This window comes from Cryptotermes secundus, unplaced genomic scaffold, assembly GCF_002891405.2.
Source record: "Cryptotermes secundus unplaced genomic scaffold, Csec_1.0 scaffold333, whole genome shotgun sequence".
Taxonomy (NCBI): domain Eukaryota; kingdom Metazoa; phylum Arthropoda; class Insecta; order Blattodea; family Kalotermitidae; genus Cryptotermes; species Cryptotermes secundus.
Window position 1 is genome coordinate 278,343 of NW_019742965.1, and position 22,477 is coordinate 300,819.

The 22,477-nt window shown below is 36.7% G+C and overlaps 2 protein-coding genes across 7 annotated transcripts in view; one reads left to right on the top strand and one right to left on the bottom strand.

The window, feature by feature from the left end:
• Positions 1-17,920, top strand: part of LOC111873444 (carboxypeptidase D) — a 74,942-nt gene extending 57,022 nt beyond the window's left edge. For 3 of the 4 annotated variants that reach the window (XM_023868170.2, XM_023868171.2, XM_023868172.2), the window contains 2 exons: positions 707-799; positions 17,748-17,920. In XM_023868170.2, the coding sequence (XP_023723938.1) occupies positions 707-799; positions 17,748-17,897 (243 nt within the window). In that variant the 3' untranslated portion in view covers positions 17,898-17,920. Of the gene's footprint in view, positions 1-706; positions 800-15,297; positions 15,410-17,747 lie in introns of all 4 variants that reach the window. The other variant, XM_023868173.2, reaches the window with a different exon arrangement.
• Positions 13,903-22,477, bottom strand: part of LOC111873446 (replication factor C subunit 5) — a 17,913-nt gene continuing 9,338 nt past the window's right edge. The window contains exons 7-9 of one of the 3 annotated variants that reach the window (XM_023868175.2): positions 20,847-20,924; positions 19,635-19,835; positions 13,903-14,296 (exon numbers count right to left, since the gene is read on the bottom strand). In XM_023868175.2, coding sequence (XP_023723943.1) covers positions 19,678-19,835; positions 20,847-20,924 — 236 coding nt within the window. In that variant the 3' untranslated portion in view covers positions 13,903-14,296; positions 19,635-19,677. Of the gene's footprint in view, positions 14,297-17,265; positions 17,812-17,924; positions 19,206-19,634; positions 19,836-20,846; positions 20,925-22,477 lie in introns of those variants that run through there. The other 2 variants (XM_023868177.2, XM_023868174.2) reach the window with 2 other exon arrangements.

The window sequence follows — 22,477 nt, forward strand, 5'->3', positions numbered from 1 at the left end:
CATAAGAAAAATGTGGCAAAGTTCTGAACTAAAGACTGCAAATAGTTGCATCATGATGTGAGGAATATCATATTGAAACAGAGGTATTTGCGTCATCACCATGAAAGGGTGAGTACCACTTTGATCAATGTCCATAAAAATGTTGGATAAATATGTGATGTTGAATGGAGTTTTCTGAAATATAAAGTGCCAATTAAAAACATTTCTGTTCACAACATTTTATCACAAAAATAAGAATTTCATAAACATTACAGGACTGAATGTAAACTCATCAATATTTCAGACATGAGTTTTTATATTACCTTATCCTCATACAGTATTTTTTTGTTTTTCTTAATTCTTAACAATGATTTATTAACTGTAAGTTACATAGCAAGGAATGGTAAGATAATTAGGTATGATAAACTAACAAGGACACTGAACGCAGTGATGACCTATTTCAGCATTCTGCCAAGATATGTCTGGAGGTTCTCAGGAAAACCACAGAAATCCTCACTCAAGTTTCTAAGTCAAGATTTAAACACAAGACCTCCTGAATATGATGGAGTGCTGATCATAACAAAAACATGCAGCCATCTATTTTTGTATACACTGTAATCTGACCTATTTTGTGTGCTTTCTTCCAAGACAGATCACATAGTATTTTGTATCATAGCAACATACAGTATTTATAAGAACATTAATAATTAGTAAATTTATTTTCTAGGTTTATGCTGATGGCTATCTGCCACGTGAAATGGATTTCATGGTAGTAGAACAGCACCCAACTCTCCTCAATGTGACCCTTCATCCTGCTAAGGTAGGTCAAGGCTTCAGGGTGAAGAATCAGACTTCATACCGGCGACGCCCGAGGCCCCCACAACAATTCTCAGCTCCCCTTTGGAGAGAGAGCATAATTGCTCCTGGTGGTGGTGGTGATGGTGTTAGTAGTATTAGCAGTAACAGTAGTGGTGATAATATGACAGAGGATGGGACAAGATTAATTGGTAGTGGTGGTGATAGAGGGGAGATAGGTCACAGTGATGGTGATGGTGGAGGGGAACTAATATTAAATGAAGATGATGTGAAGGGATATAGGATACAGCAATGGCTAGCTGTAGAACCATACACATATTATAGTCCTGGGCATCATGAAATAACAGACATGCCTTACCACACTTCAAATGATGATGCTCTACATATAAGGGTTGCCCATGACACATTGGAAGACTGGCATAAGGCTATGAGAAGCGGAGTAATGGAGGTAAAGCCACTTATTCAGATTCTGTATTTTACTGCTCCTTTGTTTTCATTTCAGATTTTGTTATGAGGAATTCATACCTTTACTCAGCTGATTGGTTTAATGGCTTTAATGCTTTTGTAGTACTCAGGGTTACAACTGAACACCAAAGATTGATGTATAATGCTGTAGAGTATCATATACATATTCACAAATAGCACTTAAGAACATTTCCCTCGCTTTATGCCATTCTGTAAAATGTATTTATGCCCAGACATGACAAATCTAATTATGCTATGTATATCAATCTATCACAACACAACTTATAAATGAACAACTGAAGACACTATTCACTAAGAATACTCGCTACATGTTTTGACCATATATGGTCATCATCAGGTGTTAAGATATCAAAAATGTCAAAATATATCATTGAACTGCTTACTCAATGGATCAATTGTTACTAGTCCCATCTTATACAACCTATTCCTCAAGATATGAAATAGTAAATTATACTGAATTAAATGTTAATGTAGGTAAGTCTATATTTTCTATTATTATAGTATTCATTAACATTGAAAGTTAAAACTTAACTTTTAACCTACTTGGTATGGAGTTTATAATGGAATGGGAGTATGGAGAATGGGGTAGGAAGGGTGGCGTGTGTTGAATTAATGCTGTGTATAGGGTATGTACTTAGTGGAGAGTGTGTGTTATGTATGTGATGTATGTGTACATGGTGGAGGCTGGAGTACTGCAAATTCCAGGTATGTTCTGTATTTATGTCCTCATGTTGATTTGAACGTTTATCATCTGTTGTCAATTTTGTTGTCCTATTTCTGACAAGCAGAGGTTGCTCGGTCAGTCAGTATAGTTAGCTTGCGGACTAATGGCCTCAGAATTTGTTTGTTTGTTTTGTTTATACTGAAGTGTTATTCTTTGGGTATCTTCAATTGAAGTTGTTGTTTATAGCTATGTGTTTAACACACGTCGATTATTTTTTGTTCTGTGTGGGAGTATTATACTGTGAGTTCTATTTGAACTCATGTTGTAGTTCCTGGTATTTTGCTGGTGATGTAGTTTGCAATGTTGCTGTAAATGAAGTGTTACCTTGCTGTGTGGAGTCAATCCCCAACACACAATATGGTAATACCACATTTACAGCAACATTGGAAACTACCTCACAAGCAAAATACCAGGAACTGCAACATCAGTTCAAAAAGAACTTACAGTATAACACTCCCACACAGAAAAAACAAAATAATCAAAGAATGTTAAACATATAGCCGTAAACAGCAACTTCAACCCTAGATACCCACAGAATAACACTTCAACACAGGACAACAAAATTGGCAATGGATGATAAATATAAAAATTAGCATAAAGACATCAATATAGAATGTACCTGAAATTTGTGGTATTCCGCCCTCCACCATATATACATATACCACATACATAACACTCACACCCCACTAAATACATACCCTATGCACAGCATTAATTCAATACATACAACCCTTCCTACCCCAATCCGCTATAAACCCTATACAAAGTAGGCTAAATATTAAGTTTTAACTTCCAATGTTAATGCATACTATAATAATAGAAAATATAGACTTACCTACATTAATATTTAATTCAATATAATGTATTATATCATATCTTGAGGAATTGGTTGTATTAGATGGGACTAGTAACAATGGCTCCATTGAGAAAGCAGTTCAATGATGTATGTTGACAACATTTTTAATATTTTAATGCCTAATGATGACCATTTATGGTCGACACATGTAGCGAGCATGCTTCATGAATAAATAAATACTGATTTCATGAATAATATTAGTGTCTTCAGTTGTTTATTTATAAGTTGTGTTGTGATAGCCGGGCTGATACACATAGCAGTGAGTTACAAAACAGGATGAAAAACACATATATAAAGACTCTAATTACATGAAAATACTCTATATGCAAAGTACTTGTAAGTTAAATCTTATTCAATTAGTCAAACAGCCTAAACTGACAGCTGAGACTGTCAAACCCAAACTGAAATAAATTAAACTCTAATTTTGTCAAATTTTGATAATGGTATTTTGAACACAGCCATGGCTTGATCGATGTTGCATGCACAAGAAAATTAAATTAAACTTTATGTGATAGACATGTTTCACATTATGCAAGATAGCTAGAATAAGTACATTAATGTGTCAGCATGTAGTCAGCTCATGTGACACAGATGTGCCCCCCTCCATTTGCAATGTGTGGTGATGACAGCTGCTTATTAACAGATTCTTGCCTGAATGAAGCTGAATATGAGGAACTGTAGGCCTCAGTCACTGTTCAGACCATATTAGGCTATAGGCCCCCTCTGTCAGCAGTTACCATCATCTAACTTCTGGAGATAGTTGAGCCCATTTCTTAGCTGACACCACATCAGAACTGGAATTCTTCACCATTGCAAAGATAGACAGAGGCTAGGAAGTTGATAAGAGCATACCAGAGGCAGGATATGAGGTTTTCATGGCAATGAGTGCCAATATTGTAATCTCTCTAGATGTGGCACCATGCAGTCCGATAGAAAGGTACCAACATTTTGGAGGAATCTGTATTTCTCATTTTCAGGGTAGTCTTTTACTCTGAAGATGGAGGCAGTAGTTCCTACAAAATTTTTGTAGCTACCTACTAGACTACATAGCTTCACATCCCAGAAGACCACAGTACTACTAACTTGAAGCATTAGCTACTGCTTTCGTTTAAAATAACTGCAATGGCAGATGAATGTGTTAATAATGAAAAATTGAAGTGAAAGGATTGGGACCACTCTCTCCCCCTTATACACGCATGATGTAACGTTTATGAAGGGAAGTAGCTATAACACACACACACACAAACTATAATTCTTAATATAATTTTACAGCAACATTTATGAGTGAAAATTCATTAAACTTCCGTAACAGAAGCTGAAAAGACACAAAAAGCAGCATATTATATGAAGGTAGTTGGATGCTGTGACAAAACATGGTTGGGAAGGTGGGTTATCCTCCAAGATGAAATAGTCTAGATTCCTGTAACTTCTTATCATGTGGCAATGCACCTTGCATGGGTGTCTTTAATGTGTAAATGGAGAGTAAGTTATACCATTTCTTTTAATGAAGACCAAATAGTTCTCATATCCAAGTGGTTAATATGAAATTTACTTGATGGCTTTTCAATCTCTGATCCTCTTTTCTTGAGGCATAAAGCAAGGGATACTCATATTTGTATGAGAGAAAAGTCTACATGATTTTGTTATGTTGCACTTAAATTTAAAAGAAGCAAGTGTTTAGCTTCACAATTTACACAGCCAGGCAAATACATGAGTACAGTCTACACACCAGAGTAGACAATCATATCATAGCAAAGTCAACAGTAAAACTGAATGTTCCACTTCTGCTCATGAGAAAATTAACTGAGTCTGTGATCTGCATATTAATTCATCATGTTTATGTCCCCAAGCCAAAGGATTTCAGTGGCATATAATGGAAAGTGGATTGGACAATAAGTCATACTGCTCGCTTTGGCATTGTGTAAGAGAAATACTTTACTCTGTGGGAAGACCAGACTGCTGTTTGGATGGTACTGTAATAAGAAATACCTATATTTGATACATGCAAATTAGTCCTAAATCAGAGTTACTTAGATAGTTATACTAATGGAATGTCTGCAACCTTGTTATAGCAGAGTTCTCACACATTTCTCATACATATCCCTTTCAGACACAGAATACAGCTGTGTATGACAGGATATTACTTCTCCTATGCCATGATTTTATTTCATTGCCTTGGGTATATTTATTATACACAATGTATCATGTGCCACCTTTATGTAACTGGTTGACATTATACTGACATATATTTAAAAAAAAAGAACCTCTCAACATAATGACAACCACCTGCAGACAGGAGTATAGCCAACTCCCAAAATATTATGTACATTAAATATGCCTCAGACCAACATTAATGAAACAATCACTATAATGACAATCACTTGAAAGATGGAAATAGGGCCAACTTCTGAAACACCATGTCACCAAAATTTCTTCATTTTTTATATTCCACGCTCCCTAACAATTTACATATTTGTGTTTACTTGAGTCTGAAAGGGATATGTCATAAATCTGGAGTGAAAATATATTTCTGTATGCAGGCCACATTTGGAACCTAAACTTTCTGGCATATAATGAGAATAAAAACAGCTGAAACCATAGAGGACTGTGCAGGGAGGATATTTAGTGACTGTGCCAGGGCATAACTTTTCCACTACACCAAGCCATTTGGTGGACTGTCACCTTTCCTGCTTAGCTGTGACAATAACATCAAAGAGTGAAGGTTATTGGACCCTTGGGGTACATATCTCTTGGAATTAATATTATCTGAATAGATCACAGGATCCATTATCTTCCTTTCACTTAGGGCTAATACCAAACAACATATATGTCATGGAATGGAACTTAATGTATAAGACAACGATCTTCTGTGCTCTAGTATCCATCATTTTGTGTTCATGTGCCTATTCAGATAAAACAAAGTTCTGGATCATGTTTGCCAATGTGGACTGAATATACTGCATATACATACAATTTACTTGTCACATGGCCACAAAGACTGACAACTGTTATTTTGTGATGTTTCGTTTTCAATAATGTTGTGGTCCCTGCAGCCTCTCTTCTTATTCCAGTTTCTTGTGCAAGGCAGTTAAGAGGCTACCAACATGAATCTTCACGGCAAGCTCCAATATTGTACAATTTGTCTTGTTTCAGTAGTTGACAGTGATACAGACTAGTTCTAACTTTACTGATAAGATTGTAAGGAGTGTTTCTGTAGGAAACTTGAACCATGAGAACATTTAATCTGGGTTTCCTCTGCCACTTCCTAATATGCTTACACACTTCCACACAATATTCATAAGACACTTGATACTCCACTGTAAACTTATATGTTCCAATAAAGAATGAACCTTGCATGAATTGAAACAAAACTATTGAATCTCCAATCTCAAAAAACCACAACTGTGCATATTCTACAACCACATGATCCAGTAATTTCTGTAACTGGTATCTTCAGTCAGTAATGGAGTACAGAAAATCAATGTCTTGCACAAAGTTCCACTCCATGATGTAAAAGCTCGTGTTTGGTATGCCTTTTGGGTGAGGATCCAAGGCCTTGTGTTTTATGCAGACAGGGTCAATTATGGGAAGACAAATATTGCAAGCAGGCCAATAATTTTCCATCTGTATCACAACTGAATGATGGCATTCCACACAGTGAGCCCATCTAGTGGAAGGCCTATGCATTGGCATAGCCCCCAAATAATATAACAGTAACTTCACAGTTTCCTATGCAATTGTATGATATCTTACTTCCACTGAAAAGAGCCAGTTTTGTCTCGATGCTTAAATTTGGCAAATGGGCCATAGTATGTCCGTTCTTGCATAAAGAAAATACCAAAATAAATATGTCACATCTCCTTTAAACAGAACATGTTTCATCACTGTATGGTCTTTTGGGTATAGCATAAAATAAAACTGGTAAATATCACAGACAATATCGAGGAATTTGCCATCTTCTTCTTCTTCAGGTCAAAGAGGAAAATAGTGTGAAAGTGTTTATATAGGAATTAACAGAGGGTTACAAATTGTGGTCGGTTGGGAATAAAGCAAGTCACAAACTGTGATGACAGAGCAGTGCAAAGAGTGGTTCATGGTGATCTCAAATGTTCACCACAGCCAAACCATAACAATTGCTGCTGCCACTGGCATGTGACATTCTCAGGTATCCTGTTCCATTACTGTGACCAAAAAGGTGAGTTATTTTCACCATGATAACAGTGTTATGCCCAGAAGACTTCAACAAAAATGGACCAACATTGAAACTTGCCTCATATGTTTCACTGCTATTGGCAATGTTTCTAAAACACACAATCTGATACTCTTTTGTCCATTGTCAAGAATTCAGCAATAAGACAGCTGCAGCAGAAACCTTCCCTGAACCTTTATATACTAATAATAATTCAGCTGTAATATTTTAAATATGACACCAGTTATGGAGACCAATGTTACGCAATTACGAACATGTTCAGATGTATTTCATTAACTTAGAGCTGAATTTATGTATATTGTTGTTACATAATTAAGATAGCTTTCAGCATGTAACAATTCTAAATCTTGTGCCTATTATTTATAAACCTTAGCAGAGGGCTAATCAACTTGCAGAATATATGAGTAATGTGAGTGAATTTCAAATATTATTTTACTGTTCCATCTAATCATTATTCTACCACTCAGGGCCATCCCTAGGATAGAATGAGATTTATTGACTTTTAATATATCATAAAAGTCAAATTCAGATTTAACGAAACTTAAAACTAGCTTCTTGTCAGTGACATTTCCTCAATGCCAGATATAATTATTATAGTGCCATAACAGAATGTCAACCATGTGTTTGGGTTTACATGCTGAAGAAATGTCCACTCTATAAATGAAACATGATCACAGAATGTTGACAATGAATAAAAAAAGCATATTCTACTCCTCGAAGCAGGTGATGTATGCAGGAAGGTTAGCAGTCACAATATTTATTTTTGTTACCGTGCACTGGGGTACCGTTTCTTTACAGTACTGATACTGGGCCACTTTCACACTAAAACACACAAACCACCTTTCAAAAATCAAATTTGCTACGCCACCAAATTAAAAGTATCCTCTGCACTTAAGCCATGCCATTAAATCATGTTGGGGGTATGGATGTTATGTTCCATGCATTCAAGACATTGGCTTTAAATGGAGGTGACTGATCAATTTCATATTCTGGCCATATATCCCTGAAGTAACCACTGGAGGCTAAGTGGACCTCAGAACTGTCCTGGATGAGATGGTGGTGGTGTAAAGAGAAAGATTCCAGTTTTACTACTGAGTTGTGAACCCCAGCCATCCACAGTGAGTGACTTATCATTGTTCTTAAAATAATCTGAAACTAAGACTATCAACATCATTAAAGAAAAGTATAGTGGTATTCAAACTTGGAGTTGTAACTGTACCCTAGAGATAGCCCTGTTTCCAGTGTATATGTCTGGAATCATTTAGCTATTGTGTTTTGTTCTCCAAAGACATGAAACTTGATGGATACATGTCAAGAATAAGAAATCTCACTTCACTCTGTGTGTGAAGATTATTATGATATATGAGTACATCCATCCACTGGCATGACTAAAGTAGTATTGTGTTATAACCCAACAGAATGATAACGTAAAATGTTGCAATGACTTGCTTCATAAATTTTTGGCTAAATCAGATATGGACCAGTGCATTACATGTGAATCTTGGCGCTATCAAAACTGTTTGGAAACAGGTTATTACGACTGAGGTTATTCATGGTTTTCATTACAATAGTAAGAACAGGACTTTCAAAATATACCAGGACCTATTACTTTCCAGCCCTTCTCAAATCTCTTTACATGAAATATCTTCTCTGCAGCTAATATAGCCACTAAAAAAGTGGAAGCAGCTAAGATGTCTTAGGTTACCATGTGTATGAGCATATATGGATGTGTGCGCATATTGATGTGCTTACACCAACCCAGCTACTGTTAAAGTGAGATGCAGGTCACAATAAGAGAGCTAGATCAATTACCCAATCACTGGACATCATTTCATCCTAAAAAGCTGTAATTGCCCAGAATACACACACTTAGATTGGATTCTTCATTCAGAATCCATCAGAGATGAAGACCTAACAGAGGACTAATAATGTCATGCCTAGAAAAGCTGACCATAAATAGCAGGGGCAGTGATTGATATGGTGCTTTGTAAAATGATAACTAGCAGGGGAAAATGGGAAATTCTGAAACCAAAAGTTGTCCCAGTTCTATATCATCCAGCATAAATCTCACATGGGCTATCCCAGATTAAAAACCTGGCCATTTTCAATACTGTGAACATCCAGTCACATAAGATATGAGATAACACTGACATACTGAGACAGGATGTCTGAAATCCAGAAGCCTGCCTTGGAATGCTGGAAATCACAAGAATATAAAATGCTCACCCATTCACTGGGTGATGAAAGCACAAAGCCCCATCAGCCATAAGAGTTGAGGTACTGCTGAGAATAACACTGCCTAGGTGGTCTGTAATGAGGCTACATAAAGAAGCATGCCAGCCCAGTCTTTGGTCTACCTTGCTACCTCTGAATATGAAACTAAGATGAGGAGAAAGCCAGAAGGTTCTATTTCAGTCCTAGTCAGCCTGTGAAGATGGGGCACTAAGGAACTAAGCAAGAGGAGTCCAGTCGCTAATAGTAAACAATTGTGAATATTCATAGTGACTTCTACATAAGACAAACTTGTGCCAAATAAATCCATTTCTGACCCTAACCCACTGTGTAGTCATATCACAAGACAGTGAGTTCAGATCTGAGAATGTGGACTGGAAAAGAGTCCTGTGTGGCAGCTTTATAAGGATAGGGTTGTGGACAAGCTGGAATGCATACAAAGTGGCCAAGAAAGCCCAAGGGCCACAACAAAGGCCAGGCAAGAATAGGTATGAGGGATACTGTAGGAGTTCAAGGCACAACTGGTGGCAGCAGAACCACCAAAAAGACTGCAAGCAGTAAGGTTCAAAGCCCCATGACAACATCGTTGGCAGAGGCCATGTGCTGCAAGAGAGGGAAACCCATATGCTGACAGTGTGGTGGCGCAAGCTGTCTTAGAAGGACATGTCAACAGGGACACCCCAATGACTGCCTATGAGGAGGTGTGAGGGGTCCAGAGACATAAGCAAGGGACAGCATCAAGAAGGTGCTGGTGTCATCACTCCTGGTCCCTCGTGTCACAATCAGAACACTGACACAGAGCAACAACAGTCTAACGCTAAGGGTTGGATAGGGAACAAGTCATGCCTTGTGACCATCAGAACCAGGGCATCCATGAGCATTGCTCAACCCAATATCACCACAGGGCTGCCTGATAGACAGCAACCCTGACCATACATCCTGCAGATGGCAACATGGAAGACCCTGCCTCTCTTGATGGGGATGTCTCCACAGATTTTGAGGGTCGTGTGCTATAAATGGAAGAGGAACAAGTGCCATTATAGTTCCATGGGGGTACACTTAGTCATCCCCCCACATGGAAGGCCAGCAGAGAGGTAATATTGGTTTGGTGTGGAATGGTCGTGGTTGTGCAGTTGGAGAGCCCCTTGGTGGTGGCAGATGCTCCAGTTGGTCTGGGTTTGAAAGCCACCCACCAAGGAGAGGTGTACAGGGCAAGGACACTTGTTCGACCCCAAGGAAAGTACCTGTTAGGATGACTAAAGGTCACCGGTGGCAGAAGCATATTAACAGAGTCATGCTCTCTAGAAGACCATGTCAGGTGGTACATACCACCCTAAGGATGGAGTAGCTGGATGTAGGTGATGTGGGGCCGATTGTAAAGGAAGTGGAGTCTGGTTAACACATGAAATGGAAGGACACTGCTGACCACAGTCTAACCCACAAAACCCAGGGCCTGATGCACCAGTATGGTCCTGTGGCAACATTTGTGTGGGCAGCCATGGATGTAAACCTGTCACAAATATATAGGTATGACTGCATAACTAAAACATAAGAGAAACCTCATGCATTTTCTTAGCTGGCACAATTTAGAGAGTGACATCTTGCCCTAATAAGTATTAGTGAAATACTGTCATTATAGCCTTAATTCAAACTGCACTCACTTCATGGGGTCTTGCAAAATTAATATCTCTGAGTTGTGCAAACTGACTGTGGAAATTATAGCTTTGTTGTGTGATTTGATTTAATGAAATACTCTCTCATCCAGAATTTAGGAACGTTTACTATTTTATTTTCCAAAACTAGACAACTTTTTGTAAGTATACATGCACAATGCTACTTTAGTCTTCATGATGGAGGCTTACACATCAGTATTTATTTCATATTTATATAGTGATAAGCACATTCTACTTGAATCATCAGCTGCAAAGGTCAGGAAATTTCCTTCTATTTGGGAATGTTTGTTGAATGGTACTTTCTGTGTACCTATGTTTAGATGTTAAGCATAGGCAAAGCACCCACAATGCCAAGTTACAATGATGGAAGAAAACACTATATATAAATATTTTTACAGCATACATTACCATGTACTATACACAAAGCCAATGAATTTTTATGTGCCTAGTTCAATTCTCGGGTGGTTACACTATGTGGATATGGGTAACATTGCTAAGATTTTGAAGGCAGATACTGCCTCCACCTTCAAGGTCAAAGGGTTCTGGCACACTCAACCTGAAGATGGAGGCAGCATGTATCTCAGAAACATCCACACAATATAGCTACCCAAGGACTGAACTAGCATCAGTAGTTCAGCACTGTGAGGGTCTATAATCAATAATTGGTTATTGTGCATCTTTGCACAACATGCAAAAAAAAAAAATAAACAAAGGAATGTTCACAGCTGTCCTTTTTTCCATCTGTCCAAAAGTATCAACTTGAGAATTGCTGGATAGATTATGATGAAGTCCAATATGAACACAAAATATGTAATGTTTAATACTGTACATCCAGTAATATCAACATGGCACACACATAAATTGGTGAGGTGAGAGCAACACTATCACAACTACATAATTGCTGTAACAATGGTAACCATAGGAAGCATAGTAATAATAGCAACCATAGTAACACTAGAAACCAAAGTACCACAATGACTACATTTAAAACTTTAGGAAACGTTCTCTAATGTGAATACATAATTCCAAGGTGGAAAGAATGCATGTGTAAACTGCGTCCATCCAGTATGGGCTGCACCTTTGAACTCTTGTTATAAATATCTTCTGGATCTTTTTCCATGCTGTAGGTGCTTTGCCAGGGTATAATCTACACAGTCTTGTGTTACAAAGGGAAATATTTCATGACATTTCATACCAAAGAAAATGGAGTGAAATATGCAATCACCACTGCATATAAATAAAACTAATGAAACCTCTACTTGTACTTGTTTTCATGCGACTCCATTTAAATTCTTGTACTGTATTTCCATATTTCCTTAGTACAGTGTCCACTACCTGGATAAAAAGAATGTACAATGTTTTGAAGATTGTCTCTGCCCCTAACCACAGGTATAAGATAGCTGTGATCAAAAAACAGTGCCATGTACCCTATCATTTCCAGCTTCAGTACTCAAAAAAGTCTTTTTACACTTCCTCTCTCCTAGTGACACCTGCTGGAAACAAATTTCCATACGCTCAAATAGATCATGCAATATATGAGAGCAGTTCCTTTCACAGATTAGCTTAAGTGCCTCAGTTATTTATATTAAAATTAAGTCATCTAAAATGACTATTATCTGTGAAATAAAGGGATGAACTCTAAGGTTCCAATCTGTCTGATTGGGGTTGAACTTATGGCTGTCTTATTCATTCTACAGTCATTGAATGTACAACATTTCTTTCCAAAATCTAGTATCACAAATATGTTCAAAATATCAACCTTTCTGTTACATTTGCATGAGGGTTATTAACTTTAAATTTTTTTACCTATACCCAGATGATTATTTCAAATTAAACAAGGAACTATGATTGGAAATGTTAATGTTATAATTATTTTTTTTTTCAAGAAAGAGCTCACAGAACAAAAAATATGTACATGCCATAAAATATTTGTTAAGTTCTCCTAATTTTATGGCATGAAATGTCTCTCATTTTAAATTTGGAATACACTTAACATCATAAATATAACAGTATGCAAAGTGCCAGTTCTAACTGACCAATAATGTCTAAAGTAACTTTTAATTGCCAAATTTAATTATGGTTTATCCACACAATATTTAACAAAAATTCAGCCACTTCATTAGCTGAGAGATACGACTGTAACATGTGCTTCATTTTTCACAAAGCGTGCCTAAAAAATACAGCCCCAAGTTTCATGAACTGATGATGGTCAACCTATTTCATCCCTAGAAATTATCAATTTTCCTTAGAGACTGTTTTTGTAATTGCGTTCTATATGATTCAGCTTGTTACCCAACATCCGCAGTCATTCCGGTAAAGTGGCCAAAGCTTGAAATTAACCACTCATGCCCACCCAGAGCTGAGGTTCAGAAGTATGCCACTTCTTCATATGGTGCTAACAAACAGGACCAATATGCTTTTAGTTTAAATACCTGCTTATAAGGCTAATCATGAATAGATTCATTTTATTGCTACCCTCTCCTTAATTTCCCTAAAGATCTTTCCAGCTTGGTACTTATATCAACATGGAGGCAGTATGAAATTGTGGGTTGGGAAAAACATAAGCATTAATAAACTGTAGGGTCTTTGAAAAATATGCAACTTTTGTAAGTGACTTTGTCTGGAAAATAACACACCATTCCTGATGAGGTCACTGGGTTCTTCAACTGACTTAATCCTTCCAGCCGCATTATGGCCCTGGGGTTGACTCAGCCTCTCACAGAAATGGGTATCAGGAATCTTCCCATGGTAAAGGGCAGCCAGTGTGTAGGGCTGACAGCCCCAAGGCCATCTGTGAGATGACTGTCTAGAAAATGTGGCAGCCTCGATGTCTCAAAACCCTATGGGTCGCCATGGCCTGTTACAGGGTTAACTTTACCTTTTACTTTTTATAACAACTGATAAATCACTGCAAAGTCATGGTAAAAGGCAGCCAGTGTGTAAGGCTGACAGCCCCAAGGCCATCTGTGAGATGACTGCCTAGAAAATGTGGCAGCCTCGATGTCTCAAAACCTATGGGTCGCCATGGCCTGTTACAGGGTTAGCTTTACCTTTTACTTTTTATAACAACTGATAAATCACTGCAAAGTCATGATATGTGATATTTATATGGTGACGCTGCAAACACATCTACTAGTAGTACCAGTGGTATTAAAACTTACGAAGACCAAACCTTCAGAATCCTAAAATGCACACTTCAAATGACAAGTGGCTTCAGCACTTCTTTAAACAATGTTATTTTAACAAGGCAGAATGTTCTTGTTGCATCTTAATAACTGTAGACAGAATACTGGTAGTGCTTAGACTTCCCTTCTATGTACCTGAAACATGTAGTGAATGTTATTTAAAATAATTCCCTTCACCAGTATTAAAAATTAGAATTTAACTTGCTCTATCACTTTCATTTCATCCTCCAAAAGCTCTCTGGTAGCTAGATATCACCTGTAGTTTTAAGGCACAAACTGAGTTAAATAAATGTATGCAGTTTGGATATTTTTAAAGTTTAATTGCTGACTTTTATAGCATAATGATATTTTCCTAAAATTATCCATATTATTAAAATATTGAAACAGTTATGTACAATGTATTTTCTTATTCTGATTGAAGAAATTCATAACTATAGAGATAATAAACAGATTTTAGTTTCTCCATAAGGTCATACAAATTTGTTTGACCAAAAAAGTTGAAGTGAGGAATCTCAAGCTTACCCCTTTCAAGTTTTCCTTTCTCTACAGATTACAAGCATATTCATTTACTGAATTTTCTCATTAATGTACTCAAAAAAATTAATGCCCCTTTTCCAGTACAAATGACTTTTCAAAACAGTCAGAACATATAAATTCAACAAATTCATCCATCAATTGAGTGAACACTAACAATTGATGTTTTTTTACATTTACAGTACAAGATTCTGGAACCATGATTTAAAATGATCCCAGAATCTTCATATTTTACTGAAGCATTCATAAAAGCTGTTCACTAGCCCTTACAATCTCAAACCCAATAATAAACTATTTACAGGTCAGTAATGGATTCTTGTCCTTTCTCTTCAGAAATGCAAGACTTAAGTCACAGTTTTGTACTAATCATAAATATTTTTGTCATCAAACAAGGCAGCAATTAAAATTAAAAATGCCTAACACTCACAGACCACAGGGCTGTTTGTGGCTTGTGAATAAACTTTGCATATTCCTGATTTACTTCAATTTCATTGGTTTCATTTTGTCTTATCTTCTGTTATGTACAGGTGGAAAACTGGGTTTTTATATGTATATATATATATGTATGTGTATATATGAATAATGTGGGTCTATCATTTCAGCTAGATGACACAACAGCAATCCCCAAAGAAAAAACATTACCAGTTGATGGGTCAATTGTCTTCCCCATATCTTAGACACAAACAGTAGTATCAGTTTAAGTCTCTGCAGTGTGTAAGTAGCAACACAACCTTCAGATGCTTCACTACTGTCTGTCCTTTCATACATAACTCTCACTCAAATATATTTACTTTCTCTGGGGTAGTGCATTTATAATGACATTTTACCCAATCTGGGTCATCAAGGGATGAACCCAATATAAACATACATATTAGTGCATTAAACCTTCAGTGCAGAAAGACATGCTCTATGCATCTAGCCTTTTTGCAGCTTCCTACCTTAAGGCACGAGTAAAAAAAGCATAATGTGAAAGATAATGTCCATCAGTTTGCCTGTCTACATGTTTAATTTATGAGGAATACTTGATCGACTTTGATTAAGTTTGGTATTGGGAGTCTGCCCCAAGATTTTGCAAGAAAATTTAGTTTTTATTTGCATCCTCCAATCTAGAGGTATATATAAAACTGCATTAAGTTCAAACCAAACTTCATCAATGGCATAAGATACACACCGATTACTATCTATAATTTCTTGTGAAAGTTATTTTGATGTAATGAACATTTTATATCAAACTACAAGGGAAAATTTTTTTAGACTGTAGTATGATACATCTGCAACAACAGATTTCTATCTGCAATCAGTAAACATCATCACCAATGAGGAGCAGACACATAAATTCAAGAAACATATTTGAAAAATATATGTTCTCAAAAATGGAGTATGCCTTTCTATTCATGTTTAATGAAGTTAACAAATTGTCACATGTTTCATATGTAACGCGACAAATAGCTTCAAACAGGTCTCCGATTTGGAGAATGTTTATTAGGCAGTGTCCCAATTACTGTCACTTATAATGTCCTTCAGACGCTTCTTTACCACTATCACAATTCTCGCTGCTCTCGGTCAAGTGTTCTCGACAACTGCTAAACTTCAACGCTCCTCTGGTGCATTGAACCCCCTTACATAGGCCTCTCGCAGACGACAGAGTAAACAGCATATATTGTTGGAACACGTTTACTGACCGATTGCATAGCAACGGTCGCAAGGTGTTTTGCAGTCAGTTACCTAGCAACACTGTGTCCATCCACTTTACAATATTTATATCAGAGAATTAATCAAATAAAATCTTTAATAAAATTCTTAAATTTTATAGACCAAAGATGGCTTCTCCCACACGAGGGAAGGGAGTACAGTGAAAATGCTTCTGCACTGAAGGATTAGTTGCTGACAGATAATACAGAAAACGAGTGAATGTCAAATGAATTATACTTTAACACGGCATTACCAGTAAATATCCCTTCATCAGTTGTTGACAGAGAACATTCAAGAAGTCATTCTTTTGCCAGGCAGATTTAATGTAACATATTGTCAGTCTGTATATAATACAGTAGCTGGTAGCTATAGTTATGCAATGCACGATAATATAAAAATATTCTTCAGCATGATTTATCCTTAAACTGATCAACAAAATAGGTACTAACACATGTGTGTTGTTAATACATAATTGTTCTAATTTCTTCTTGAATAAACATTTTACTTCTTTTATACATTAAGCTTGTCTTGTGAGAGATCCTAAAATCTTGAAAGAAAGACCAAGTATGTTCTATTACTTCAGCAATTTATTTTATTGGTAATAAAATAATAATATTTTGTGTTTAAATTTTATTAAATAATCCCAAAATTAAATTTAATCTAAATCTACATAAGATTTGAAGTTTTCACGCTGGTGATTATGAAGAATGCCAAATTCTGGGATGTAGTGCCATGTAGATCTTGTGTGAACTGACGTTTTGGAGGAATGTATCACCTCCATCTTCAGGGTAGAAAAATCTGTGAGCAAGGCTGCAGCCACCTGCTCATGCTGGTTCCTCCTTCATGGATTTTCTACCCTGAATATGGAGGCGATACAGTCCTCTAAAATGTCAGTTCGCACAAGATCTACACAGCGCTACATTCAGAAGATGGCATTCTTCATAATCCAAAAGGTTCAAGGCTGTGTCAATACGCTAGCTGGTCAGTACTACACACAAACACTAGTGGTAACAAACACTAGTGGAATGATGACAGGCAGAGAGAGACTAAAGTACTTAGAAAAAAATCTGCAGCAGATCACAACACCAATAAATCGCAGTAAGAACTGTTAATATTAAATATAATAATAATAATAATAATACTAATAACAACAATAATAATAATAATAATCCTTAAGCCAGGGTGTAATTTTTTGTAAATATAGATAGACAGCGAAATCCAAATTTTATACTTGAAATTTAATCAAACAGAATGCATATACAGTTCACATATCCCTATCATCAACAAAGCAGCAATTAAAATCAAATCACGCTGGAACACAGTCAATTCATATAATGACATCTGCCCACTATATTTCCAGCGTCAGGATGGTTACTACCATCCACAGCAGCAACATGGCTATTATCACCGTCCCCAGGGAGTGCCTATCAACAAACCAAATGAAAATGGTGGCATTCTGTCCTCTATCAGCAATGGTTTCAACAATCTTGTCAGCAATATCTTCGGTTGAGATGTTTCAAGAACTTCAACAAGCAGACATATTTTATTTATTTATTGTGAGATAATATCACAATACAAAAGTGGAACTGTTTCAGTAACATTTCCATAGAAAACATTCTAACATGAAAGGTGTAACCAACTGTGGCAAGACAGAGTCACTGCACTTACCACTCTCAAAAGAGACACTTTACAGTGAAGATGAATGTGATGACAATTACAGCAACATATGCTAAATAAATTAATGAGAGCAAGAATGATATACAATCTAAAGATATACAAGCAGAGAGAAAATCATTCAAGTTGTTCTGTAAATGATAATTATGTTTCTTAAGAAATTAGTTAAAACTGTCATTTAGTTCAATTACCATATTATTCTTTGTGCTGGAAGAGTTGAAAATGTCTTCCACAAAATTTAAATAAAACTTGTATTTGGAAAAAGCAATGTATTTTAATATGATACTGTTTTATAAATAAACATTTTTATACAATATTTTGCAAAAGCAACAATTTTCTGTACACTGTTAATGTTATCCTTATCCACAGATCTGACATAATGGACATTAAATCAATGTTTGCAAAATTTGTCCCTTTCAAATCATTTAGTAGATGTGAAGTGGTGACAGCTTGAAAGTTTAGACTATAGTTAAGCGACTGCTGCATATATATATATATTGCTCAGTATGAAAGGGCTTGAAGACACATTTTGCAAATTTTGACTTATGTCCACAGAATATAATTTTTTTCCCATTTAAATGATATCCTGCCCTTCAGTGAGGAATAATGGCATCTCAATGCTGTAAAGGTTTTTACCCAACCTATGCCCTTTGTACTAAGTACCAAAGAGTTAGGAGACTGGTTTGAAGGCCACATAAATAGACTTCAAGAAGACCACTGATCATGGAAAACCAGCAATTATAGCAAACAGATTTTTATGGTCAATGCAAGCACCATCATTTGATCCATAAAGACATAGGACGAGGAGGGGGAGAAGAAGAAAGTGATGTGTCAATTTTCACACGCCCAACACACACACACACAATGCTTCTTGCAGCTGGTATACCATAAAACAATTTATCATACTGAAAAACTTGTTAGAAGTCACATATCTGTCAGTGCACTGCATGTTCTCATCCTTGAGGCTAAAACAGAGCACAAGAGTACCAGCTAACACACAGACAGGAATGCCAGAAGCAATATATACACAGATATTGCTTTCCAAGCACACTAAATGATATTTCACCAATCATTATGTTGCAGTTATATTGTCAGCTACCTTCAACAGGTGATGAGGTCACAACATAAAAACATCAACCTTGATCTAGAACAAAAGAAGAAGATGAACTTTATCAAAGAGAAGAGAAAAACTTCATGTGATCCCCACATGAACAACTTCACTATTCAAAACGTGACATGGGAAGTATAATTAAAAACTAAACTCTAATGACAATATAATATCTAATGCCAAAAACACATGAAGCAGAACAGTATTAGTCCATTACCCAAATAACATTAATTATAAATCGCAAGCTTCTCAATACATAATTGTCTCTTCACCTGTTATCTGATATCTCCTATGTCCAAATGTCTTTTTCAGCACATAATTTTTAAATACCTTCAGATGGGGTAGCAACATCTGTTCTTCCTTCCAAGTATGTGATCAAAAAGTTTAAAACTATATACTGTGTTAATATCTTAACACTGATCAATAAGCATCTTAGCCTGAAAGGCATCTTCTTAACAATCTTACCTGCATGTATTAAATTGTGACACACAATCCAAAAAGCATCTTATTAACTCTCTGTAACCACAGGCACCATGTCTCGTGCAGTAATAAATGCAGACAACAAGGCACTGAGCTGGATATTTTCATTTGTTCCTGATGCTAAACGATGCTCAATGTCAGCCATTTTAATAATCAATCCTACTAGAGCAGGTGAAGGGAGTTCAACTAAAAAGAGAAATGATAGTATATGGAAATTAGTATACAGCATTCAGATATTCAAAACTGTCATTAAAAAGAATGACTGCAGAAGAACTATGCATGACTATTGCAATTTAAAAATAAGAAATTTTAATTAAGAAACTTAGGGGGGGGGGAGTTAACAAGGCTAAAGGAATCAGAACTGGTAATATCACAGTATCAAGTAATTCCATCTTAAGCACAAACTAAGTTATCACATAAGAACACAACTATTTTACTATGGTCATATTGTGCCTGCCTAAAATCCGGAATATCTGAACAGAGCTGGCATCCATTGCTAGACAACAGCTTGTTAAAACATGTGGCTGGGACAAGCTGGAACAGACCATTAACGAGCAACGCTCGATAAACACTGCCTAAAAGCTGGAATAGTGAGGCCAGACAAAGAATTACTCATTTTGCTAGGCAAACATTCATGCACATTTCTGAGACAAGGCATGCATAACAGACTGTTACCATGGAAATGAAAACCAGAACTACTGCAGTTCCCGCGGCAATGAACACACTGGCTACCAGTGCATGGAACACATGAAACAGAACCTTTGAGCAAGGTGTCTTCTAGACTGTCTGACTGTCGGTTATAACAGTCGAGAACAGAAGCAAACAAGACAGAACAGAGCACAGCTGAGAGAAGAAACCAGCTCAGCTAAGAACGAGGAGACAGGCTAGTCAGATTACATCATCTGGAAGACGTTATTTCTGAGACCCTGTAATTGCAATCGTAAACAACTTCCCAATAAACAGCTTCGTCTAATCCGGAACCCATTACTTTCTTGCCGTGTTACTAGGATACGTGACAATATAATTTTCTAATGATTTCAATGCAATTATTAATCACAATATTAGGCAAGCAATTATAAATACACCTGCATATTAAATTAATGTAAGCTTTCAAATTATCAATAACAACATAAGAAGTTGTAATATCAAAATATAAATTCATAGTGATTTATATCCTTGCTTAAAAGAAGTACTTACTTCTATGAATATAAAGATGGACTTCTGTCAAGATGTCCTGGAGTGCCAGCCCTTTGGCAGTTTTCATATCTTGAATTTCTGGCCTTTGTTAAGAACTCATGCAGTGAAAGACATCACACAACTCAGTAAAGTGACTGGCTACAGGTTGTAGCACCAAAGTTTAATTGGTAGAGATGGGGACTTTTCTCTAATGGCAAACAGTCACATTGTGATGACTATTAACCTTCATTCGGTGCCAAAGTCTAGAATGCAAGGAACTTTTCCACAGCCCCTATATATCTCCATGACGTGGTCCTTAGGCACATAAGAAATTCTGCCTTTTATCTTACACTGAGCAACATAAGCAATGGAAAATGTAAAAGACAAACTATCCTTGCACCTAAGCACCATTAGGGAATAAAACAAAGGTGAACAGATATTTTCATTTTATATTGTGCCCTCAGCACCTGACAAAGATGGTCTGAACGCTGAAGTGAAAAACCATATGCCTCCTAAAAACTGAACCTCACTCAATTCTGTCAGTGGCCAGTCATGTGCAAGTGATTACTTTAACATTTATCAGCAGTATAAGAAGCACTGGAGTTACATCACACAAATATTAAATTAAATGCCACCGTAAAATGCTTCAACTGTACAGAAAGTAATGCACATCAATCTTCTATCAGCAGGTAATGAGGCAGGATCTGATACAGCAGTCTTTCAGCCATTCTGCCACAGCATAAGTCCAAATGTGTAATGACTTTCCATTTCAAATATTTCTACACAGTAACAGTAGCTGAGTATGAGGTAACATTGGTGAAGTATTTTTTTTTCCTTGGCACTACAGCCCCAGTGGGCCTAGGCCTACCTCCATGAACTTCTCCGTTCACTTCGGTTTTTCTACATCTTACACATACGGTAGGACTCCTTGGGCGAGTGATCAGCTCGTCACAAGGCCTCTGCCTGTAAACAAACACAGAAAAACGCACACAAACATCCATGCCCTGAGTGGGATTCGAACCCACGATCTCGGCTTCCGAGCGAGCGAAGACAGTGCATGCCTTAGACCGGCATTGGTGAAGTATTACCCAGTCATGTTTTGTCACCTCATCAGCCTGCGCTGCTCTTTCTTTACTATTTCTCTATGCAGCTTATTGATGAATATTGTAATTAGCACCCCACTGGTACACTCTGACATATCACACACAATCTGCGTGTGGGCTTAAAGATTTCTGTAAGTGGTCATTTGCCAGCTGTAACTAATGAAACAGCTAATAAGGGACATCTCATTCTCTTTGGGTCATCATTCAATCTTGTAAAAAAACTAGAAATCACAGTCAGATACAGTGAGCATGACCATGATATCAGACATAAGACTGACAAATTAAAAAAAAAAAAACATATTTTGCAACATAATCATGCATATGGAACATCAGAGGCCACATTTGGTAAGCACACAGATTCTTAACCCTTTGACGTGGTCATTTAAATTCCGCGGCCGCGGCTCCTGCGGTAATATATTCAGCCGGCCATTTAAATTTTGCTCGAAAATTATTTATTCATCATTGTTCTTAAATTCTATGAGATAGGAACATGAAACTTTCACTAAAATGATCTTAAAAGGTGGTTTTATAACCTTACCTTATAATATG